The sequence below is a fragment of the Hetaerina americana genome, unplaced genomic scaffold (genome assembly GCF_022747635.1).
Source record: "Hetaerina americana unplaced genomic scaffold, ioHetAmer1.1.p SCAF_5, whole genome shotgun sequence".
NCBI classification, from domain to species: Eukaryota; Metazoa; Arthropoda; class Insecta; order Odonata; family Calopterygidae; genus Hetaerina; species Hetaerina americana.
The window spans coordinates 26772218-26799683 of NW_027287095.1; the positions used below are offsets into that span (position 1 = coordinate 26772218).

At 36.3% G+C, this 27466-nt stretch overlaps 1 protein-coding gene across 1 annotated transcript; it reads right to left on the reverse strand.

Annotated features, from left to right (window-relative positions):
* Window positions 1–670: 670 nt before the first annotated feature.
* LOC139693570 (copine-8-like) lies at window positions 671–24870 on the reverse strand. Its single transcript, XM_071591778.1, has 9 exons — window positions 24806–24870; window positions 24450–24717; window positions 23780–23971; window positions 18025–18238; window positions 14771–14928; window positions 6943–7078; window positions 6585–6812; window positions 5895–6073; window positions 671–912 (listed from the first exon to the last, which is right to left on the reverse strand). The coding sequence occupies exons 1-9, from the start codon at window positions 24868–24870 to the stop codon at window positions 736–738; spliced, it is 1617 nt and encodes a 538-aa protein (XP_071447879.1). The 3' UTR covers window positions 671–735.
* Between the last annotated feature and the right edge of the window lie 2596 nt (window positions 24871–27466).

Genomic DNA, 27466 nt, shown 5'->3' on the forward strand with positions numbered 1-27466 from the left:
CCAAATCTCCGCATACATGTACATGTTGATGGCTTAGCAGTCAAAACCAGTTGGAACATGAAATCTATACGTTTTGGAAGTCACCAGTTTTATCTTTGTTTTACTTTTGGAAAAATAACACAATGTAAGTTCATATTCGTTCATTAATATGGTAAGGCATTCATTATGAAAATGTAAAATTAATAATTTTTAAAATATCAATCCCAAAAGGGAATAGTATGGAGGGTTTATAATCATAATTGAAGAAGTGCTAATTTAATACGAGTCAAAGGATCTGTCAATACAAAAATGGGTTTCATCAAACATTAGGGGAATTTATGAACATTAGCATTGTTCCCTGGAAGTTGTTGGCATCACTTTGAAAAATATCATGCCACAACAGGAAATTGTTCATATCCATAACATACTTAGTACGCAATGAGTCTATCATCACACTGTCTTCAAATTGCAAAGGAAATCAGCCCCTCTGAATGGGAACAAGACATTTTAGGAGCAACATTAAAAAAAATCATCAAAATGAATTGCAACATTTTATTTTTTCTTCTCAGAGCAAGATGTTATAAGAGTGCTTGAAATATGCATGTTTTAAACATCACAAATAAACTAACAATAGAAAAATAATATGCAAAACCAAAACACAAACAAACTTTTTTAGAATTCCATTGACAAAAATAAACAACAGCTTAAACTTAAACAAGGCTTTGTCTACTATGATTTAAAGTACAATCAGATCTATTATTTGACTAAAACTTTGGGAGGTAGGTGTGAACTTATTTTCGTTACTGGGACCATAGCCATGCATTTGGTTTCAAAGAAATCAAAGGCTGCATTACACAAAAATATGCTGTGTTCACCTCTAAAGGGAGTGACTCCTGCGGTGGTTTTTGAAAATGAAGATACTGGTAATGACAACTGGAAGTGAGACAAAATAATTATAGAAAAATAGTCATAAATGTTTTTGACTAATATATATGATGGCTCAATTCCCGGGCAAGGCACTCTGGGCACCAGCAGCTCCACCCTAGCTATGTGATTTTTTGGGTATCAGATCTTCCTGGGAAACCATAACCGGCACAGGGAAAGGAACTGGCCCCCCTACCCTGATGTGTGAATTTCACATGCCGTCGGGCTTAGCACTGGGTGAACTCTCCCATCACCTACCAAACCGACCTTCAGGTTGATTACTGTGTTTATGGTTTATAAGATGGCGGTCCAGAAAGTAACTTACGTTTTGCCCTGGCATGACAGTTGGCAGGGCTAGGACCACTATATTGGTGTCCAAACGTCCCTACACTCAGTATCCATCTTGCTATGATGGTTCGCATACTATGGTTCTTCTACTTTGCTCACTGTGAACTGTTAAAATGCGCACTGCAATAGAAATTCCCGCAAGTTTTGAAGTCAGATCTGTGATTAGGTTTTTACTGGCAAAACACCACAAGCCGATTGGATTTCATAGGCAACTTTGTGAAATGTATGGAGACAGAATAATGACTGAAGGCAGAGTGAAGCAGTGGTGCATTCAGTTTAAATGGCAGCACAAATATTCATGATTTGGCTGGCCGGCCTAGCCTGTGGCAGATGAACTGATGGTGAAATTCAATTAAAAAATGCGTGAAATCACCAATTTACATTAAAGGATCCCTTTCTGGCAATGAAGACGACTTGAAACACAGCGCTTTGGCAGATTTGTTTGTTGGTGTAAACAAGTGGCTAAAATGTAAGCAGATTATTTCTTCAGAAATGGAATTGAAAAGCTTCTGTGTTGTTGTGATAAATTCCCCAATTTGAAGGGTGTCTACGTAGAAAAATAGTTTAAGAATGTGCCTATCAAGTGTATGTAGTAAAACTATGTCTTGTCACTAGGGTCCTATTTTATTTCAAAACATAAGTTACTTTAAGGAAAGCCCTTGCATGTCAATGGATCAGAAAAAAGGACCCAGAAAAACTCATGTAGGGTGACCTCTAATATGTACTGTAGATACTGAAATTTATATGAGGGACAAATAAAAAGTATACATTGAGGGAAAATATAAACAAAAATTATTGTAAATTTTTAGAACTATAAAAAACAGTCTTGTAAGGTAATACAAAATACTAAATTGCCTGATGTATGCTACATGGCAAACATAAAAAAATTATGAAATCTTGAAACAATTTATTGATGGAAAAATATCAGTCTTGTCCACAACAAAAATGTCTTATGTACATAGTGTTGACACTATTTTGGTTAGCTATATTTTTCAGACTTACTTTGTCAAATTCAACATAGATTACTTCATACTTGTATGTGATGTTTAACTTTGAATTGGTCTCTGTGGAGTCCTGCTGGTATTTTCGCAGAGGTATTTTCTTTTATGAGAATCAATACGATTAAGGGTATATTTAATGCTCTAGCTCTCAACATTTCCTCATCAGTTGTAATAATTAATGTATTTAAATAATTTTTTCAAAAAAGGGGTATGCACTGAATTTAACGTCAAATTTAGTAGTCTAACATTATTTGTTTCATGCTTGGAATTTTTTCCATTAAGCTTATTTAAATAATACATGAGCTCATATTGTTTCATGTTCTTCAGTATGAATGGCTCTAAATGAAGATTTCATTGCTTTATGCTTAAATTAAGAAAATTAAAAATTGGAAATTGTGGCTATAAAATTTTTAAACTCATAAAAGAGCTGTCCATAATTGAAACGCAGGTGAAATTAAGTAACCAATGGCCATCTAGTCAACATCTTGCACAAATCTAACAACACACAATAAAAACCAAATATTACAATAAGCACATATTACATGATGATAAAAATATATCTATAAAATTAAAAATAAATGCACATCAATTTGTTACAGTAGAGTATTGTATAAAATTTTAAGTTTGACACTTCTACAAGTGATCAAAAGTTAACAATAGAATGCATGTAAAAATATATTAAAACCATGAAAACAAAAATATATTGCACAGGGCATCTGGTGGTAACCATTACAAATGGAAGTAATTGCGTATTAATATAAATAACAAAACCTGCTATTCTAGAGGAGTTTGAATTTTAAGAAACAGTTATAAAATACATATATGTACGGGCGCCCCAAGTTAGTCAATGACTATCTTCCAGTCTCTCTTCACCAAGTTCAAATTTAATTTTACTGAAGGCCTCAAGTAATCATCTTCCAACTTTGATTGACCCAAATATGACTTAAATAGATGCTAAAGTGATGATTTTAAGGAAGCAAAACATTTGTATGATGTAAAGTTCACTTTTCACCCATTGGGTTTTTCAACAGAGTATGGCAAATTTGGTCCTATTCACAAAGAGAGCTGATGAAATTCAAATGAATTAGAAATTACCAACATCATGCCTAGCATGACCCTGAGGTGTGATCATAAGGTGTGACCCATTCTTGGCACCCATACACAGTCCAATTAAAACCACAAGTGAATTAGACTGATGGGGATCACTGGTCAAGTCGAGCATAAAGCTAATTATTTGAGATAACCAGTAAACTTAAATTAAACACACAGTATAATTCATACATGCTCCAACAAGGGTACACATTTTACAGTGATTTTATCAGCAGAAAGTCATAATTCCATCCTTTCATTCAAGTCAACACGTTGTTTTACATTTTCCACAGTTTCAAATGCCAAAAAAGTATAGTTTCATTTCATAGATATGACTTCCCTAAGGTGAACTGATTAGAAGCTACCTTCAAAGAGAGAATAAACAGAAAAAGAAAATATGGTTGGCGGGAATGAAGAAAGCTATCATTAGCATAGAGTTAGCAGGAGCATACTATAAGTTATACCCAGGATATTATACCAATATTTTACATTGTGCAAGCAAATGCTAGTTTTCTGATGGTCATACAATCGACTTTGATATGAAAACTTCGAGCTGAATGGGTACAATTTTAATTTTCTGTTATGTTAAATATTTGAAAATAATGGACTTGGGGTTCCTGCATTTGTAGGTATGTCTTCTACCAGGTCAAGTGATCAGTTGCCAATGCTTTGGTGGTCAATTCTGGCATTATTCCTAGGGAATTGAGGTTCATGGTCACTGAAATTTTTGCACCTCATATGATACAAAACTAAAAAAAACTTCATGAACAGCATATGCCAGGAAAGTACCAAATTTTATCTTTATATGTATTTAAACTGAAAGTTATCTACAGCAATGAAGCCATAGACGGCGAGATATGGATTTCATAAACAAATTGTTCTGGCAGTGAACTTGTATTTTGAATTCAAACGCGTTTCCACATCTCACAATAAATGCACAATTTCTTACAACCACATTCCTGAAAAAATTTTGATTCATAAAAACTCTGGATCAAGGGGCAATTCAGCAGGCAGGGTGTTCCCAGCACCAGGAGGAGGAACAATTTTATTGAACCTCATGTAGCTAAGAAACTGAGATGGTATTTCTGCAAGCACTTCTTTGGCCAATTTAGCCATAGCCGTATGATAATCCAAATCAGGTGTCATGAAATCGCGTAGTGTGACAAATTGAACAATATCTCGAGCAGCTCTGCTGCCGTCAGGAGCTTTCAGAAGAGTTTCATCAGAATCTAACTCTTTCATTGAACCAAAGTAAGCAGGTCCCACACCAACAATGATTATTGACATTGGTAAAACAGAAGCAGAAACAATGGCCTAAAGGATATCAAAAACAGAAATAAATAAAAACTAAAGCATAGGAATGATTTCATGATATACAAGAGTAAATTGGAATAAATAAATCTTAAAAACGTAAAAAAATTGTTGAATCTTGGTAAGAAAACAGATGGCAATTATTACCGGTAAATTGCAAAAAATATATTCAGTCTTATAAATTTATGAAAAATGATAAGATAATTGTAGAGAGGATAAAGGGGAAAAAGGCATCAAAAGGCAAGCATACCAGGTGTACTCGTACAAAATGCAGATTGCAGACAACAGATGGTGCACCAATGCAGTTTGTAGGATAAAGATTTGACACTCATACCATTTTGTTGTGCCATCAACAATGTCAGACCCACATGAGTGATAAATTGAAAAAGTGCCTTAGTGTTGTGTCGCTGGGTTCAACATGTTGAAATTTATATCAAACATATAGCATTCGCGGACAGCATTAATTTTTTATTTTCATTTGAAGAAAACTACTGCTGAATCGTAGTAATTACTTATAGAAGTTTATGGTGAACATTCTCCATTGCAAGATACCTGTGAGTGATGGTTTGCGCATTTCAAAATTTGTGAATTCAATGTTGTACACAATGATGTTGTTGGATGAAGATGATTTACAAACACAAAAGCTACTTGCCATTGGGCGTTAGTCAGAAAGTTATTTCCAATCACCTACAAGGAATGAGAAAGATTCAGAAGAATGGCAAATTGATACCACATGAGTTGAACGACAGGCAAATGGCGATGCAAAAACACACGTGAAATTTTGCTCGAACAATAGAAAAGGAAATTGCTGTTGTATCATATTGAAATATGGGATGAAAAGTTATGATGAAGAGTTATACCCCATGCGGCATAATCACCAGAATCGGCTCCTTCCAATTACCACTTGTTTGTATCAATGGGTCTTGCAATTTCTGAGAAGCCCTTTGGTTTGAACGAAGATGTGAAAAAATAGCTCCATGAATTTTTCACGGCAAAAGGGAAATATTTTTACTGACGTAGTATCCACAAATTGTCCGAAAGATGGGAAAAATGTCTAGCCAGCAATGGAGCATACTTTGAATAAAGCTTTTTTCCCATTTTTCCAAATTTTTATTTTTTTCAGAAATAAAACCACATTTCTTAATTGTGCACCTGGTATTTGAGAATGAGCGAAAGAGGCCATCAAATTAACTTAAGGACTGATGAATCGTGATAATATTAAAGTGTACATAATAAATTTACCTGCTTGGTTTTCCGCATATCTGAGATGTATCCATCAGTCATTAGCAAAAGTATGAAATAGTTAGTTCCATCCCTACATGCCATGGCAAAGTTTGCCACATGGTTTATGACAGGTGCAAAGTCAGAAGGGCCAGACAGTTTTACTTGCCTTAAACAATTACGGTAAGCAGTTAAAACACCTGTGAAGAAATGAAAATATAGCTCATTTAGAAAATTAACACTAAAATAACCAATTTTATGTTACACTTAGCTAATCCCCCTTTCCCAACCGAAGCTGTCAAATTTCAGTTACCTTATTTTCGTACAGGTATGTTACATATATATAAGGACTTCTCTAAATTAATACCAAGCACTTAAAAACTTCATGTGACATTTTGAGTTTTTTTCATAACACATTCTCAGAATGAATTAAATATATTTAACTATTAGGTCTTCTTAAAGATTGTTTACCTTAAAATATGCTTCAGATTATCATGAATGATTCTTAAAAGAACTGAATGTTAAGTTAAAAATTAATTAAGTTAGAAAGTACTAAAAATGACACGAATGTTATTACATAAACTAAGGTGACTTTATCTATACTGACAAATATCATGCAGCTCAAATCTATTTAAAATGGATACAATAAAAAACACACACCACTATCAAGAAAAGTTAATAAAGAGAGAATGAATTTAACCGAGCTCGTACCTTCTATTCCTTTACAGTAGGGGTCATCTTGGGTTAGGTTTACGAAAAATTCTTGTGAAACAACTTTTTGAGGAGGGATACTAGCTCCAAAGCCAAGGACAGGAAACAACTGGTCACTGTCATAATCCTTGATTATGTTTCCTACAGATTGGATGGCTATTTCATATGAATTTGGCATTGAGCTGAGGAAATGCAGTGAATGACTGGATGTTGGCTTACCATTTGAACCTGTATAAAGCAACAAGGACATTTTAAATAGCTGAATGAAATGTCACATTTACTTAATTTTCATACCAAACAAACTTTTAAAGAAGTTATACATGTAATATTGTGCTATTATTAATAGATGCATGATTACCTGTAAAGTCTATAGCAAATGAACAATTGATTTGAGTTCCCCCTTTGATGTAATCCAAGAATGAATATGGCTTCTGTATGTCAAGGTACGTTAAGGAAACAATTCCAGAGTTCCTGTACGAATCTTTCTTTTTCAGCTATAAGAATATAATAAATTAGCTAATAAGTAATTTTATGCAGAAACAATTCAATACAAAACATAGACACATTCAAGAATAGAGAAAACTTCATGCAAGCAGGTTGATTTCAAATTGTAAGAAGGAATCAGAAAATGAAAAAGATAAACAGTCTAGGGAATATAAACACTGAAAATAACTGGAAAAGTAAAAAAAATTCAAAGGAATTTTTTAATTATAATGTAGTTTTTAGGCAGTTACTTCAAGAGTGTTTAAGTGCATTTTACTGAAGTAAATAAATCTTTCAGTATATTAAAATCTATCTCTATGAAAGAAAGATTTGTACACACACCCAACCCACTAATGACAATCTTGAATGAAATGACTGATAAATACAATACAAGGGTCTTTTAAGCTTTGTCATCATGCTCTTGTCTGGCCAGGACTTCATTTGACATCAGCGAAAACTTCAAATCATGCAGATGCAGTGCAGTGCTTATCATTAAGCACCTTCATTTTGTTCTCTGTTTCATTTTGAAATCTGACGGATTCATTCAGTTCAAGTAACATTGATCATTGACCTTTTGATACTAATGCTGCAAACTTTTATAACCACTGGTTAATATGAAGAACTTCAAAATATTTTTTTTTGCCTCCTTATGGAGGACCTAGTCGTTTTCCACAGCGAAAAAATTTGACTCTGCTGCCTACCCTTATATTCTTTTTAAACTGGATCATGAAATTTGCAATGCAATCTTCCCGAACTAGCAACCTGTTTCTGAAATAATGTGTACATGCCAATAGATTATAAACAACAGATACTGCATAAAAATATCTTATGGTACACTTTTGCTTCTTTTTATTCAAGTTTTATTCATTAATTCCAAACTTAAAAATTTGAGCATAATGCTTCATTCCCTAATAATTTTACTTTCTACCTTTATGCGTGAGCCACAAAAAGTTGAATTACCATAATAGGTTATCTACCAGCTAAGGTTGATTTTGGATGGACATGACTACCAAATAAATATTTCGTCCATCCTAGCAAAACAAAACCAACATCCGACTCTACAACAAGCCCTTTTTCATCTTTGTATACTTCCTTCCTCCCATTCAATCCAACATCCTTATACTATTTCTGCCCCTTCCTCATTTACCTAGCAAGTTAAATTATGAGGTGGTAAAAATATCCAAGTATTCCTTGAATCCATCATCCTCACTTCATTGTTAACTGAAAAATCATAGGGAAAACTACTGAGATTCTTGAAATGCCTTGACTTCCTTAACTTTCTCATTATCATAGGCCTACATTAATTAATATCATTGGTATTGATGAATGGACAACCTGCTTTACAATGTTTTTAAATACTGTCAATATTGAAAAAATAAAATTTTTGCAAAAGGTAATTACATTCCAGCATTACCATCTCTAAAATTAATGGAGCCACATTATTAGTAGATTTTCCTGAAGACCAAACCATTGTAGAGTTTTATAACTTACAGGACCATCTTTCACCAGCTAAATGCATCTTTTTCTTACATAATAGGGAATTCTGTTGTCTTTGCCTTGAGACTAGTCCATTATGAAAAGGTTATAAGACCCTGCCTGATTGGACTATTTGATTAAGATCTGACTTAGATGCCTTTATTTTTTACACTTTCTGTTTTCTTTGAAGATCACAGATACAGGTATACATTAACCTCAGTGTGTTTCCTAAATGTAAAGAGTGGTGCACATCAAAACATGGATAGAAACAAATAGCATTAATGTGATAAGCAGCCTGCAAATAAGCAGCACGTTTGGCTGAGTTACTTTTATTAGAAAGTATCAGGAACAAAACTGTCTTAGGCAGAATAATGTCTTAATTAGTTGGTTTTTTACAGCCTTTACTGTACACAAAAATTGAAAATGAAATGTTAGATTGAGCTTTTACGATCCCTACCTCTGTCATTTCACAACCTGCCACAAAGTTTTATCCCATTCTCTCAATGTCACTGTTAGACCCTGGGTCCCGTGTCATTTTGGAACTTTGAATTAATAATGCTTCGATGTTGTTGAATATTTTTAGGCCAATTTTTTACTTCCCATATCTCCTTTCCCAATAGCTCAACAGTCCCATTTAAAAATAAGGTATTTTACAGAATACACCCATTAAAAGTACAGTGAAACCTTGCTTAGCAAAAGCCTCACAAAGTGAGTAATTCACAGTACAAGTAAAATTTTTGACCAAAAATGACTCATTTCATGAGCAAATTTCTGCATAACAAGTGATGAGGAGAGGGAACCCCTGGAATGATTACATGCCTGCTGCTTCAGTTTTTGGCCGGAAATCATTCTGCTAGTATGTTAGTGTCACTGGTGATCACACATTATTCCTAACTTTGGTTTTTTACCTTTGTGCTCTTTGTTTAGCCATATCATTTGTCATTTTTGTGTGCATAGTTTTAAAAATGTCCCCAAAGAAAAATCTCTGAGAAGATAGCCATAAGGGGATAAAAATAACAAGAGAAATGTTAAGTAAAATCATTGAAAAGTAAGAACTAAGTGTGAGCATGGCTGATATGGTATGCACATATAATTGCAAGGACAAAATTAAAATATATACGCCTCTAAGGGAGTGGCAAGAATATCTATGTAGGAGTTACCTATTGTCAAAGAAGTTGAAAGATAGCTTCTAATATGAACAAACAATAAGCAATTGCAATGTGACACTATTTACAAGAATATCATTTGTAAGGTGAGGACGCTGTTTGTGATTTATATAGTTTAAGAGAAGAACAAGGATGCAGGGAATTGTGAGGCATGATAAAGCAGCAAGCTTCAAATCAATGGCAGCAAATAACTTCATTGGTGACTTCAAGGAGCTCATTCTGAGGGTTGCCTACCACAACAGGTTTTTAATTGTGGCAAGACAGGTCTCTTTTGGAAGAAGATGCCAAAGTGAACCTATTATGTACACACAACAGCAGAGGAGAACACTGCCTCGGCACAAGTCAATCAAAGACTGTGTCATGAAGGTATTTTGTGCCAATTGAAGCAGCAATTTGAAAATTAAACCCTCGCTTGTTTACCATTCAGAAACCCTATTAACCTTGAAGAAGTGTAAAATCCACAAGAACAGCCTAAATATGATGTAAAGGTCACGGGAAAGTATTGAAAACTGTCGCCTCGTAACATGCATATCATGTGTCAGCCTAATACGGCATCTTTGTACGTGTGCAAGAAATTTATTTAATGATAATGCTGAGTTGCATTTTAAATAATTTTGAAGCATCGGCAAAACCAAATTTTTCAAATAGAATTCTAGTAAAACAGAATTTGGTATGTATCATAAAAAAGGACCTAATTATTTCGATTCTTTTTTTTGTTCTAACAAATTTCCCTTCCCAGGTTTTCACTGAGTCCCATTTCCCATCCCAGGTTGGTTTAAACCAAGACAGAAGAAAAGAGGAAGATGATCCATGATCCTAAACAATGTATACATAAAGTTCTTTGAATAAACCTTGTAGATGATTAATGTTAACAAATTTTTTATTATAATATATGGTAAAGATTGTTTCACTACTCAAGTGTTTCACTTTATGAGAAAGATCCCAGAACAAAATATGCTCATGGTACAAATCAACACTGCATAACATCAAACCTTTTGTGGCTTCTAACTCCTTCCAGCAGCATGAGAATGGCCAATTAAAAGCTCCATTAAGGCAGCATATATTTTGTATCTGTATTCTAATTTATACTAAGGGCCCACTGATGAATTTAGGCTACTAAAAGGCTTTGCATCCTGAATTTAAAAATAAATAACTACAAGAGTGAGCGGTAAGAAAAGCCATTGAAGAAACCTGCATAATAAGTAACAATATATGCTTAACATTTATTAGTGGCATAGTTTATATGAAGAGTTGATATATAATCAACATTTTTGTTTTAGTTTGTAAGCCATTATACAGTGCTTTCAATTTCAGTGGTATCCCAATCCCTACTTGAGGTCCTTTGTGGAGGGCACTTTGAGAGAGTACACCATCCACTGGATTGGATGTTGAGCTGCAGACCACTTGGCACCTTTCTTTAAGAGTAGGCTAATGCCCACGCCAGGTTTTTCTCCACCCTTCATCTCTCCATCCCTAATGGTGCAAATGACCTTAGCTGTTGGTTGCCTCCCCTAAATACTACTACTAAGGTGGACTTAACTTGATTCTAAATAAATAAATGAAAGGACTAACTTTGTAGTTCCACACGAACGATTTATTCACACGACCCGGGTTTTGAAGTAAAACTTCATCATCAAGTGAGCTCTCTACATTTGCAGCCCTTCTTATATATACAGCCAGGGCGGGGGTGGGGTGGAGATAATCAGGAAGGTTTGGGAGGGGTAAAGTCAGGATGGGTTTGCGTGCCGGAGGGGAGGGCAGTTTGAATAAATAGAATAAATCGTTCGTGTGGAACTACAAAGTTAGTCCATTCATTTATTTATAATGAATCGGTTCCATAAAGTTACGCCAGAAACTATCAGTTAACTTGATTCAATTACGTGGGGTATGGTCAAATTTGATTTCAAGACAATAGCTCATCATTTCTATGTATCTCTCAAATTTAAGTACTTCCTCACAAAATGTTTTCAGTGGACTCAGTTGCCTATTAATAATGTACCAATATGGAGAGACATTGACAAAAATAATAATGAAAAAGAAATTGCAAAATTCATAAAAAAAGAAAGGTATATGTAATTAAGGTTAGAAAATTAGAAAAAGATTCATTTAACATGCACACCTAAAAATCGCTACATGCTAAATTCTCATTGATATGGTTATTAATCTTCATAAAAATTGTTTTGTACTCCATTTGGGGATAAAATCTTCACTAAGAAAAACTCAATGTACTTTCTTGTACATACACATGTCCTAATAAACAGGACATCACCAAGGATTGTTTATATGTAGATATCTACTTGAGACCACTAGAAAACTAATGTATAAATGAAACTTAGGGCCAAATCAAGATTCTACTCCTGTTATTTCAAGACTTCATTTGAATGAACTTGTCTATAATAAAATATATTTCACCTATTTACCAGCAGCTCTTCAAGGTAACTCTACCCCTACTATAACATCTTGGTACCAACTCTGTGAGGCCAACCATGAACTTTGTAACCCATATAAATCTAATTTCGAAGAAAATTCATTGAAAGCAAATTGTAAATATTTTCTTTAAAAACTAAAGGTATTCATGCGTGAATTTCTTTAAAACCTAATGACCCCTTATTTATTTATAGACAGGAGTCACTAAGCATGTTTTAACTCTAGGAAGTAATTGCAGTAATTGTGGTTTTATTTGGTTCAAAGACAGCAGTTGTCATTTGGTACTGTGCACGACTATAAATTTATTCCCATGCCTGAAAAAATACATTTGAACGTACATAATTGATTAAAACAAAATTGCAATACACATTAACCTGCATAACTAAATGTACATAAATAAATCTATATATTTGTATACATACACCAACATATTTACTTAATCATCTTTTACACATGCATATCTAGAATGAGCAGGGTGAACATCTTATTAAACTTAACCATGCAAATATTTAATAACCTCTGTCATTCTTAAAAATATCATCAGCCACTAAATAACCCCAGGGTCATCGATTTATCAGCCTGGTCAGTGCCCAATCCTTTGTTCGACAATTGTGACTTCTTTGTGACAAGTTCTAATGGAGGTCATCCATGATAACACCTTGCATTTTATTTCTCCCAACTTATTCCCAACCATAATTGACAACACAATCCTCCACTGGGCAAGGGTAAAGTTTTTTGGACGAAATTCCACAAATTTAGTCACCCATTAGGGTGTAGCATGCATCATATACTGTTATATTGTCGCTGAGTCAATCAGGCCTCTTTGAATGCTGAGTTGGTATGCATGTAAGTTTGAGAGTGGGTACAAGTGAGAAGTGGTAGGACTCACATGAACAGTGATTCATCTAAGATGACCGGGGGGCCACTGATAAGAGGGTCTTTCACCTTCTCAGTTAAACAATAAAAGAAAATGACGAGGTAGACTGAGGGCTGATGCTGAGTGGCTACAAAAGGGACACAGCTGGGAGGCCATGAGAAGGGTTGCACTAAGGGTAGTTATTGGAAATAAATACATTTCAAGTCAGATATGTCTCGTCATTTGGCCGGCCAATCCCTCCCTCAAAGAAGATGTGAATTTCTTGGCTGTCAATGTTTGATTTGAAGTAGAGCAGGATACAGCAAGTATTTTCCTACAAGCTTCCAACAGAGGCTTACCAATCTCAGAGTACAGAATCCAAGTAGGCCCATGTCAGAATGCCCTAGTCGCCAATCGGAGAACTGAGTCATGAATGCTTGTCAAGTCTCAGACACAAATCTCCACCAAAAGAATATATCAGGAAACTGAAGTCTAGTCTAGCTTCTCTGTCATTACAAGATGGTGAGTTATACGAGGGTCATCCGGAAAGTAGTACCCGTTCGTGAAATAAAGACACAAAAGTAAATATTAACAAACATAAAAAATTTTATTTGAAAGAGGATACTTTAAACTACTTCTCAACATAATCTCCAAGCAAATTAAGGCATTTGTCATAACGTGTGACAAGTTTCTGTATTCCTGCTGCATAGTCCTTCGCCGCCAGCTCATTGAGATACGCGAGGGACCCATCTTGCACAAATTTTTGCATAATGCAGATGGTGTTTAACAATTTCATGAACAATTGTTCGAGAAACATTGGGAAAATGCTCACAGATGTCATCAATTGTGACGCGCCGATCGTTCCTCACGAATTCGTCAACTGAGCTCACCAGTTGGTCTGTAATGACAGACGGTCTCCCCGAACGCTCATCGTCGTGTGTGTTCCCCCTCCCCATGTTGAAGTTGCGACACCACCGCCGAACAGACGACTCGTCCATTACATTGTCTCCATACACCTCCTTTAATTGGCGATGAATATCACATGGGCGAACGTTTCTTGCATTGAGGAATTTAATCACTGCCCTCACTTCACAACTGGCGGCGTTCTCAATTTTTTTAAACATTGTAAACAATCACAGAAACAACACAGGCAATGCTAGCGTCACGCAACTTGGCTCAGAGAAGGCAGACAAGCCACTGAAGCTATCTGACCTCGTCCAGCGGCTACTCGCGTCGTCAGCACTTCATGCGGCACGAACGGGTACTACTTTCCGGATGACCCTCGTAGAATGGTCTCGTCTAAAGCTGCTTCGTATGTTAGAAAGTAGGTTACATTGCTACAGACACCATAAGAATCAATGATTTCCTATCTATTTCACAACCTTCTACATGATAGTCAACAAAATACCGTGAAAGATGAAATGAAACTATATTCAAGCATAAAATCTGGTGGATGATAATCTTAACTAAAGTCATTCCATGGATGCCACTGACTCAAAATGTGTAAAATTGAATGCTGTGGGTTCCATCACAAACCCTTTGAATTATAAAACAAATATTTTTTAAACATTTTTAACTCATATGCAAACTGATATCACATAGAACACAATTAAGAAAACTCAAAAGAAGAATGTCCACAAAGTTACACCAGATACTATTACGTTTATTTTATCTGCCATGTTTAATGGTTTATAATAAAAATTCAGATTAAATCATAATGATCTAACAAGTAGTTTCAAATTTATGAAAAAGAATATTACATGCATTGAAATACTCACCTGCTTTTTCTTGTTAATTAGTTGATAGACAGTGTCACTGCCAGGCCCTTGACTCAATTCTTTTAATGTTGTTTCAAATTCTCCAATAATAATATTATTTCCATTGCTATTCCAGTCATAACAAACCACCTGACAATGAAATGAAGCATTCCAATATACTGTCCAATGAAAGAAAAGAATTGAAAACCTCAACTGGAATAACTGAATCCTACATCAGAGACATAACTGAATCTTAAATCAGAGACAACTAGAACTGATTTTTAGGTAGTTATATTAGATAAATATGGAAATCATGCAACCAAAAATAATTATAACTCAATCATAAATTCATGAACAAACCATTTGAAAAGTTCTCTTGTAGCCAGCGTTTTTCGTGACTCTTATGACACGTGTGGTCTGAAGCCTTGGGTATATGGTAAAACCTTGTTATTTGAATCCACGATACCAAAAATTAACTAGAAAGAGTTCTGGTTCAAACCAAATGAATTTGAAAAAAAATGTATCACACCATATTTGGGCAGAAAATCATGGTGTAATAATGGACTATTATAATAGTCCATTATTACACTATGCAAATTAACATGGCAGGCTATTTGACAACGAGTTATTTAACAGGTTGACTGCTGAATAATGTTCAAACAAAACTTTTAAACTCCACATGAAAAATAAGCTTTATTGCGACCTAGGTTCCACTGTGGTGCAGTGTCTTCAGGCAAAGAAGTTATATGCACACATGTATGTATACATATATGGCTGTGGGGGTGGCTTAGAGATTGGGAGAGGGATGGGTTGGGTGTAAAGGGAGGGGTAGAACACGCCCATGACTGCCGATCGGGAAGTTAGGGACAAAGTAAGGGTGGGGGAAGTAGGGAAATGGCAGAGTGGCTCGACGTGGGAGGAGAAAGGGGCCTCTTCCGAACACTTATACGTTTTGCTACCCCGAGGAGAGGGAAGTGAGAGGAAAACATAATGTCATTCAATAATGGGTTTTCCCCACAGTTCTTAAGAATTTCCCAATGTTCAAGAATGTCTAGCCTGGCCCCTTTTCATTCAAAGTGGAGAAGCAGAGGGGTGAAATCACTAATATGTTAGTTGTCGAGTGGATGTTTGGCAAACAAAGAAGAAGATTCGACACTCCTGAAGCAATGTTTATGTTCTTTAATCCTTTCGTTGAACTTCCTACCGGTTAAATAAATAGATAAAGAACGTACTACGGCCGAGTGCATGGAAAGAAAGTAAAACCCAAAGCCGTACACTTAAGTGTACGGCTTTGGGTTAAGTGTACGGCTTTGGGTTTTACTTTCTTTCCTACCGGTTTGCCTGATATACATGGCTGCGCAATTCCCACGAAGTTACTCCTGAAACTATTCATTATAACAGGTTGTCTGCTATTAGTTTTCTCAAAAAATTCTCCATAGGCCAAAACAAGCTTTCAATGTGTATTACTTGGGAACTATTCCAGAGTCACGCTCTTTGGAAAATTTAATTATTGATAATAACAAACATATTACTTAGCCAAGACTAGTGTCTGCCATAGCACAAGAATTGGGCAGGGATGACACACTTTAATTCCACTCAATTTTTATGATAAAATAATTATATCCATGAAATTACCTTGACTCATTCAACACAATTGTCTCACAGTGACAGTGTTGGTAGCTATTACGAAAGAGTGAGCCAGTGTCCATCATGGCACCAGTTCTAAAATTGCTGCAACGATGCTTAGGAAGTGGAAGAGGAGAGATGCACTGGAATTTATTATTTTTCTGCTACTATGAAATAATTTCATTTATGAAAGAAATTAAATTTATTTATAATATTGCAAATTCAAGTGAGAAAACACCTGTATCTGTCGTAGCACCACTAGTAATTATTTCCTCGACAAAGCAAATACCAGTGTCCAACATGGTGTCATGTAAAGAGGGGTCAATAGTGAGAATTAATCACGATCTGTGCCAATTTAAAAGGCATGGAAACTATAATTGCACATCCCTTCCATAGGAACCTCTATTACTCCTTGCATATAATGTGTTTATAACACAAATTATACCTGCTTTGTATCCTGTTTAGCTCTACTTTTCAAGGGTACTTAAGTTATATTACAAGAGAAAAACCATCATTGAGCTTCAATTTTGCAAATTCTGCTGTAATTTTGGATGGGCCTCTCCCTTTCTTTCCAAATCCTTTTTAACATTAGAAAATGAATAATAATGCCCACTCTTCTGAAGGTTAACTGTAACAAATACTGTATTTCCCTACAGAAACACTTAGGTTAGTGAAAAGATCAGTGCGTCCATCCTAAGACAACAGTGAACAAATAAAAAAAGTCAAAATGCATCAGTCACACTTAAATACAAGTGATACCATTAGCACCTTGACCTGCCCCATGAATCTCAAACTACACTGAGTACCATATGTGTAAACAGCATATACACCCACAGGGAAGTAAGTATTATACAATTCACAACGTCTAGCATTATTTGGAAGAATTTTTTTCAATTTAAATCAAGTCAACTACATTGTATTTCACAAATTTATTTAATATGTATGGCCCAGATTTGGTTATGCCATGACATTGTCAACTGAAGATGTTAGGACGTGCCACACATTACAAATAACATTTGTGCACCATATACATCAAAATTAATTATAACTATCTGCAACTGATAAACACAAAGAGTGCCCACAAAACATCATGCTTTGAAATGAATCAAGTCCAAATAACCCCACTGACCTGTGAAAAATAGTCATGCTTTTTTATTAAAGGCACATCCAAGTGAAAGGGATTAGTATGGAAGCACACTCAAAGAATATATGAGAACAGTTAGAATTTTAGTATTCATGGTGTACAAATGACCGGATTGTGAATACAGGATATGATAATTGGGTAAAAATGAACCAAAGAAGACTAACATGATGTGAAATGCAACAAGTCAAAAAACCTCAAAACTCCTATATTATAATTGGAAACAGAAAAATTTACCAAACCTCTTCTTTGAAGGCCCATCATCAGTATTTATATCTTAAGATTGATCTGCTGTATCCCACTATTTTTATCTAATCAATGTTCATTCCTTCACCCCCTGATGACTTTTAAGTTTGGTGTCATTCATAGATTGCCTGCTGTACTTACCTCTTGGTCTTCCTTTTTGGATCTTCTCTACAATTTTCTCTTTTATTATGTTTCTATCTAAAACAATTTGCCTTAAGGCATGTACTAATTTGAACAATTAATTTAAAGGTTCTTTAAATACAAAGTTCGAGTTGTGTAAATCCATATTTATTTCGGGTGCATATTTCTACCAACATAAGTAATATTGTTCTCAATAAACTTGCCTTAATAGTTCGTTCAAAATCACCATTGCAGAGATTTCGGACAGGAATGCAGAACTTTTGCCAATAAGGGTCAACGGTTCCCTTTATAACTTCAGTTCTATGAACAACATTGAAATCACCAGACTCCATTGCCTGTAAAAGAACATATCATAGATTCTATAATACTAGGAATGAATGGCTTAATTGGAGAGAAATGACATTTAGCTAGTGATTACCACTATAATTCTTAAAGAGTATAAAAGTAAAGTGGAAGTCACAAGTGTTAAATATCATTTATCTCCAATATGGAAAGTTTCCATAAAGTTAAGCCAAAAGTATAAGGTTTGAAATGACATAATCCCCATCACGAGGTCTGTTTAAAAGGCTCCCAAAGTTTTTTATTACAAAAAAATACTTCACTTGCAAATTATTGGTCAAGGTCCCCTTCAAAGGAGTCTCCTCCTCAATGTACAAATTAACTTATCCCAATGGAGTTTCCACTTTTTGAAACAGTTCTGGAATTCTCATAAGCTTCTCCGTCGAATTTTTCTCTCTCTCTGAAATGGTGGCAAATTTTCACAGAACAATGCTACTCCTTCGAACCTAAGAGCGTGGATCCAATTGTTCACCACACTCCTTCACAGAAATGGCCGTGATCAATCAACAAAACAAGATATCAACAAAGTGGTTGAAGACATTTATTCGGGAAGTTTTGGTGGATACAATGCTTCAAAGTATCAAAAAATATTCAACTGGAGGTACGATATTCAAAAAGTTCGGGAACCTTTAGAACAGACCTAATTTATGCCAAATTTATGGCATTACGAAGTGATTGCATTCACGATAACACCCTTAAAGAATTATACGGAGCAAGAAAAATTTAGGGCATCAGCTAAGAAATACACCCACCCAAAAATTACAGGTTTTGATTCTACCTTAGGTATGGATGTTACAATTTTATAAAATTTCTCTGAGCACTCAATGGCACCCATAACTACAAATGAATATTTCTTTTGGGGACCAAAACCATGTTTTATAAAATCTAATGCTATTAGCAGTATATTAGAACCTCAATTAATTGGTCTATGTTAGCCAGGATGTCAGCCTCCCTTATCTGATAATGTAGCCCATAAGGAGGAGAGTTGATACAGCCCTTATTGGTTAACACAAGAAAATTTACTATTTAACTATGAAACAAATATATAACAATAATGAAGAATGAGAGAGGATTATGTACACGCAATGATAAAGAAAGTAGGCGCATGTGAACCACAATCAGTCACACAAATTCAACAAGATGCTTAATGCGTAATATACAGGGCCTCAATGCATTATGTAATCATTGCCAAGCAACTGGTTGAAGCAGGGACATGTCAAGTAAGGGACAAATAAGCAAGGTTCTACCATGATTTTAAAGACTAAATCCATAATACTCCTTCATATGTCACCCCAGACCTCTCAGACTTGTGTGAAAAATTAATTTTTACTTAAAATTGCAAATCAAAATTCAGAAATGCATGGTTTCTTACTCAGAAAATTGGATGTGGCAAAACCCACTTAAGGTGGAATAGTTTCAATATGAAGGCAAACATCCTCCTTGTCAGGACTTGGAACGGCTTGCATTGTCCTGCAAAGAAAGTGATGGTCATGTGCCATTCCCTTGATCATGGACATCAACTGATTCACAATTATTTTAAAACCCCCAATGACCAGAAGGACATGTGAATCTAATTCTAGTTAACTTCATTAAACGAGAACACATTTAGTTTATTTGGGAACATTGACATCATTTTAGAAGCCATGCAAATTGACTTTTTAAATAGAAAACACATCAGATATAATAACAAGAGATACTTGCAAATTTAATGAGACATGTATTAATTCAATTTGCTAACTGTACAGTCTTTCTGCAAACCTGAGCCATATTTCACCAATATTATTAGGTAATCTACCGGTTAAGGTAGGTTTTTGGATGGGCGTAATTAATAATTAAATAATTTGTGGCCCCTAGCAAACCACAACATCCTACTCTACATCAGGTCCCTCTTCAGCTCTGAGTACTTTCTTCCTTCCTTCATCGCGTCCAACATCCCTATCCTGTTCCTTCCCTTTTTTCGTTTGCCTAACATTCCCCCCTCAATTACAGTCTTCAGCAACCCGCTGCCGATCAATACCCCCTTCAGCCACTTTTCCTGCCTCCATAGGATTGCTCCCAACAAACCCCTCTCCTCACCCACCATACCAAGCACTTCCTTGTTTGTTTTCTTCTCTGTCCATTTCACCTTCTCCATTCTTCTCCATACCCACATTTCAAAAGCCTCCAGTCTACGTCTATCCTCCTGCTTCAATTACCACGTTTCCGCGCAGTACATAGCTACGCTCCATATCAAAGTTTTTACGAGTCTTTTCTTAACATCCTTACTCAGCGTCCCCGTCATTAACTCCCTCCTCCTTGTGAAAGCCTCTTTGCCTAGCGCAATTCTTCTCCTTACGTCTTTACTACCTTGACCGTGTTGGTCCAAAACACTACCGAGATACGTAAACTGTTCTACCTGCTCTAGTTTTTGCCCTCCTATTTTAATGTTAAGCTTAGCCTTTTTCTTTCTAGAAAATCGCATAATCTTTGTTTTATTTATATTGATTCTCATCCCATACCTGTCGCACTGAATTTCCAATTCACTAAGCAATGCTTGCGGCCCCTAGGCTGACTGGCAAACTAAAGCTTGGTCATCAGCAAACCTAACAGATTTCACGAATTCCTCGCCCACCTTCATTCCTACCTCCAGTTCTTCCCATGCCTCTTTAATCATTTCCTCTGCATACAGGTTGAACAGCAACGGTGATAATGGGCAACCCTGCCTTACACCTCTTCCTAACACTGCCCAACCGGACTCCCCGTTCCCCACTCGTACCTGAGCAGTCTGAGACATGTACAGGTTGCGGATTAACCTCCTTTCCCTCCAATCTATTCCTATTTTCTGCAGAATACTCATTAGTTTTTCCCAATTCACTCTATCAAATGCTTTTTCGAAATCTACGAAACAGGCAAATACCTCCTGGTTGTGTTCTATATTCCTCTCGATTAATAATCTCATTACTGCAATGGCATCACGCGTACCTCTCCCCTTCCTAAACCCAAACTGATCATCCCCTAAGTAATCATTTGCCCTACTCTCTATCCTTTTGTTTATCATCCTGAGAACATCTTTAGCTGCGTGGGATATCAAACTTATCGTCCTGTAGTCCTCACATGATGTGGCCTTTACCTTTTTCGGAATAGGAACTAAAACTGATCTCACAAAGTCTTCCGGCCAGATTCCTTCCTCATAAATACTACGGATCAGCCCATATAGCCTCTTCCTCCCACATTTTCCTAAGCCTTTTAAAAGTTCTGCGGGAATGTTATCCACCCCCACGGCCTTATTTAGTTTCATCTCCCTTAATGCCCTTTCTATCTCTATGTCCGGTATGCCTGGACCTAATCTGTCTTCCTCTACGTCATGTTCCTTTTCAATGTCTTTGTTGGTCCAAGCTCTTTACTATACAGTTCTTCTATATATTCCTTCCATCTCTCTTGGATCTTCCCTGCTTCAACTATTACCTTACCCGCCTTATCTCTAACTGCTATCGTTGATCTTCCTTTCTTACTTCCCGATAAGATTTAACTTTGCTGCACAGCACACCGATTTCACCCTTCCTCTGCAGACTTTCCATATCCTCGCACTGCGTCTTCCACCATGCTTCTTTTGCTTTGTTGCCCACCTCAATTTATTGTTTAATTCTTTGTACTTCATTTTTCCTTATTCTGTATTTACACTCTTCCATTTTCGCCGCTCATCCATCTTTGTAATCATCTTATCCGTGATCCATGGTTTCCTAGTCCTTTTAGTGTTAACGGTTCCAATAGTGTCTTTTGCGGCTTTAGACAACCCTTTCTTAATACTTTCCCATTTTTCTTCGATAGTACTTAGCTCTTTACCATCCTCCATGATTTCCTCTACTGCCTGTTTGTATTCCTTCCTTTTCAAACCATTTAATGCTTCTACATTCCATTTTCTGACTCGCCACCCCTGCCTTATCTTTTTGAAACGCACGCTACATTTCATAACCACTAAATTGTGGTCAGAGTCCGCATCCGCTCCCGGGAAGCTGTGCGACTTTATCACGCTGTTCCTAAACCTGTGTCTAACCAGGATATAATCTAGGTGATACCTTTGTGAGTCACCTGGCATTTTCCATGTATACCTGCGTCTTCTGTGGTGTCTTAACCAAGTGCTGGTGATGACTAACCCCTGTCTCCTGCAGAACTCCACTGCTTTCTCCCCGCGGTCATTCCTTGTGCCTAAACCGTAGTCCCCGACCTCGTTACCATCTCTTCCTTCGCCTACCGTCGCATTCCAATCCCCCATCACTATCAAATGTTTCCCAGCAGGAACACACGCGATTATGTCCTCTAACTGATCGTATATCCTATCGACCTCTTCTTCCTTATGGGTGCTCGGTGGCATGTATACCTGAATAATAACCAAGTTTGTCGGTTCTGCTTTTATCTCTACTAGTAGTATTCTATCCGTTACCTGCTCTATGTTGACTACGCTTCTCCCTATCTCTTCATTTAATACAATGGCAACCCCTCGTTGGCTCTCATCCCCACCGCTGTACATTATTCTATGCTTATCACTCCAGTAATCCCCGCTATCTTTCCATCTCACCTCGCATAGACCTAAAGTATCGATATTTCCCCTTTCCATCTCTCCCTTATCATTCTCCAATTTCCCTGTCCTCACCATTGTCCTAACATTCCACATTCCTATTCTAACTAATTTAGTCTTCTTCTCTTTCATCTTCTCTCCTGCTGCTGCTGTTATTCCCTATGGACTATACAGAAATTTTGAGTCCTGGCAACCACGGGGCTTGGCCGATTCGGCCATGTGTCGTGCCAGGCAGCGGGGGAGGCAAGGCTTCAGCGGTCGTCATCCCACGAAACCCTTGCAAGGGAATAATATATTTCACCAATAATCATGAATAAATAAATGGTTTTAACTACACACTGGGCAAATTTATAATTGAACATATCCATTGCACAGACTTAATTTGTCACTTGTTGAAACAGGATAAGAAGTCATGAGCAAGTTGTTGTTTTGCCTCCTTGCATGAACTTGCACTACCAATCAAGGTATGGAATACTAATATTGCTGACTTGAATCGTAAGTTATTTTTACAAATCGATGCATGACAAAGAAGACATTTTTGTTGAATAATTAGTAAATTTATTCATGTTTCATATGATCATGATTATTACATCCAAAAATAAATTTTGAAGTTAGTATAAAGTGAGCCTAATTTAAAGCAACGCTCACTTTCTTCTGTCATGAGTATCATATGTACTACAAACAGTATAGCTAACAACACCCCTGATGGTCCCCTTGGCACATTTCATTAGGAGTAGACTTGCGCTGATGGTGGGTTCCTCTCCACACTTCCCCCATTCCCTGAAAATCATATCTACCACTTATGGGCTTGCCTTGGATCACCTCCCCTAATTACTACTACAACTAGCAACACCCCAAATACATTATGCCACATTTATCCAACATAAACACAAAATACTTGCAGGTATAATTAATTCAATGCATGGATAGGCAAAATTTTCACTTGGCACAAAAGAAAATCCACTGTATGTTACCTAATTACCTTCATGAAAACAAGGCATGGATCTGATTTTCCGAGAAATTTTTTCTTGTCCAAATTACTCCCTTGAAACTGGAGCACAACTATATCGGTCACCTGGGAAAGTTCTTCTGTGCTAAGAACGATATATCCACATCCTTCAGCGTCACTCTCATGTTTTTTCAAGCCAAGCTGCAGTTTCCCACATGATATAATCTTAAACAAAATGCGATATTTGGCATAAAAATCCAAAACTCTCAAAGACTTTCATGTACCTTCATCAGCATACCAATATGTACTGGTGTAGCAAATCGGTTCACTTAACTTTTAAATAAAATCAACCAACAGATATCTTAAATTCAACTCTACGCTAGTTAAATTTATGACAGCTTTTGAGAAAATGAGTTCTCAAAATATGTTAGCTGCACAAGCTAGAGAAATCAGTTACAGTACTTGGGGCTACGTAATTTAGGCAACAACCTTCTCATTTTAAAGTGAGCATATCGCTCACAGCATTTTCAATTTAATCTCACTTTTAATGCCTAGGGAACATATATTTTTATCTTTCAATTAAAGCGCTCTGTAAACTGTGAAAACAGATTCATTAAAGTGGGACAGAACAAACTAAAAGTAAATCATACATATTATTCATTTATGAAGCATTATCAGTATTCTCTTGGAATTTTAATTTTACCTGGGCTAATGAACAACTGGCTTCACCTAAGAAGTCATGGTCTTCAAGGCTGCTACTGGATGAATCTACATCAAATACTTTAAACAAGAGAGGTTGTTGCACTTCAAACTGGTACGTCATGACAATTTTCTTCATGAAGTCGGGATCATGCGCGTTTTGAACAGCTTCGGTTCGGCCAAACTCAACCCATCTTTTTTCACCAAAAGGATTGCAATAAACAACAACAATTGGGTCCGATTTTGAAAGAACATCCTTCCCTCGTAAAGACCTGATACAACAAATAAATAAACATTTACTTCCTCTTTGCCACGAGATAAAATACCACTTTCCCTAAAAAAAATCAGCAGCTGAATCACCTGCACGAGATTGATAATTCCACCTCCAAAGTGGGCAATTCAGCGGTGCCCGGGACGAACGGCATTTTAGTCTTCAGCCACTAGGGTAAAGTACCAGTAACCAGTGGAGAAATTACCAATAAGGAATTACGCTATTAGGAATGGTAGTGACAACCTATACGAAAGCATGTATATGGTCAAGGAGTTCAAATTCAAAAACGTAAACAATAACAATAATTTAATCAACAGTCGCTAATGTCCCTATCGCGCGGCACATTATAAATTGACTTTCGAAACTCCGTTGAAAAAGAGCGCGGGGTTTAACTTCGTAAAACAACACAGTCCCATCCCACAGCGCAGATATGGTGATGACCAACTGTGTGGGTGGAAATTGAAAAAACTGGGGACTAGAATCTCCATAGAATAGCACGAATACCTTGTTTGCAGTATTTTTTAAAAATATTTTCATAATTGGTTTAGTTATAGTCTGATCCAGACATATTAAATATGAAAGAGAATGGTTTGGTGTGGTGGCAAAAGTACTGACTTCCCACCCTAAAGGCTCCAGAATCCCGATTCGACTCCCGGTGATGACAGATTTTTTTTAGAGATGTCCCGATCTCTAATTGAGGTGCTTTGTGGAGGGCACTTTAAATAAGGGCGCTGTCCATCGGATTGTACGCTTGGCTGCGGACCCCTTGGCGCCTTTCCTTAAGAGCAATCTAATTCCGACACCAGGTTGCTCTCCACCCTTCATCATTTCCTGTCCATCCCTAATGGCGCAAATGGCCTGAGCTGTCAGTCACCTCCCATAAAAGCCAGCTGAATCTCAGTGAGCTAAATTATTAGTGTGGTGCATTTATTAGGATGGGAAATATGCACTAACGTCATTTTTGAGCGGCAAGAGATAAAGAGAGAATGGGAGAGAAGAAGAGGAGAATGGCTGAGAAGACTGTTAGAGAAGAGGTACATTTTTTCCATTCTTCAGCCTTTTTTATTAGGGAGGAATTATAATTTCAGAAGAACACACAAATAGCATTAAGTGAATAACCAAAAGTATTTTCCTCTAAAAAATAAACCAATCAAAAATGTATACCAGGAAAATGACGAATATGGACAAAATATCGCTGATACAGATTCCACTAGATACAAGAAAATGATGCAGCATATATGATGCAGCATGATGTATATGACTTATTTGTTGCATATAAAAGCTATGTATTTGAAAATCATAAAGGAAAATATGGACTTATCAGGCCTGATGAAAGCAATCATGAGAAAGTATGGATAGTAAAAATATATTATAAAATATTATAGACCATTGACAACTTTTCATTTCGCAAAATTAAACAAAATCGAGGAGGTCCACATATTGCAAGCTTGTATTTTTAACAAAGTATTAAAATATTTCATTATTTTCAGGTTTGTAAATTTATGAAAATTTCGAGGTGCTAGGAAGAGGAGCGGAGATAATTGTGAGTTAACTGTACATCGATAAGAACTTCCAAAGTTAACGCATCGTATTTGGAAATATTTCATTTTTTGTTAAAAACCTTATTCATAGATTTTAACTAATGTGATAGCTGGTCATATAGCATAAAGGATAAACTTTGAAATAATTGTGAAGTCTTCCGTGCATACATACTGGTGTGGTGTAGCTCATTGCAGTTTAATTGTATAGTTTTCTTAATTCCTTAGTAATAATTCAGCGGCATGACTAATTTATTTCCCAGATGAGCAGAGTCGATCCAATTATAAAGGCTACACTCACTGGGATTTTTCATCAGGACTCTTTGCCACCCGAGCTGCATCTGGGATGCATTTCTAGCATCCGGGATGCCTGCAACAATGAATCTTGCATTTTGTGTGATATATTTCAGTATTTTTTGAATCCCATCCAAAGTGGGGTCCTTTACACAATGTTGTGCAACATTGAGTCAGTGTGTACATGAATCTCAAACAAAGTGAACCTCTCTACCATTTTTGCACTTTCCTGACTGTTTTTTTTAGCTTTTCTGTTGATAACAGTGATTGATGAACAGATTCCACTTAACAGTTAATTGAGGATTTGCAAATGCAGCGACGCTTGTCGGATGTTTCCGCTCGTGAATATAGACAGGGGGAAAAAGCATAAGCTCTGGCTGAATTTGCCCAGAAATATCCTGTGATATCATTGGAGATGGATAAATAACTTCACACCCTAAAAGGTACATATATTATTATTGTAGAAATACTTGAATTACATTTTCATTTTAAGGGAGGTATTGTATTAGCTCATTTCTTAATAATTTCAGGTAAGTTTTGGCAGGAGCAAAAATGGCTTACTGATGCCAAAAAAAGTGGTGATTCTCCAAAACAGTCGACTATGTTTGAATATGAATGCCTGTTGTTCCTGTTTCCAGTAACCGAGTCAAGGGGTAGCACAAGTACAGACATTGAAGCACGTCGATTTTGTAATTTAAAGTAATAATTGTTTAAATCATATTACCTTGCCAAGGGACTGAACCTTCCCTAGATATAAAATGGCCGCGAAATTCGTTTCGAATTTCTTTTGCATTGGCAGGCAATCTTCTCGGAATATGCTATAGGTCAGTCAAAGATTTACAAACTTCCGATCTCAATGTTCCAGGTACCACATTTCCATCATGATCTTCCGCGTCAAACGATCCGGGTGGAGTGTAA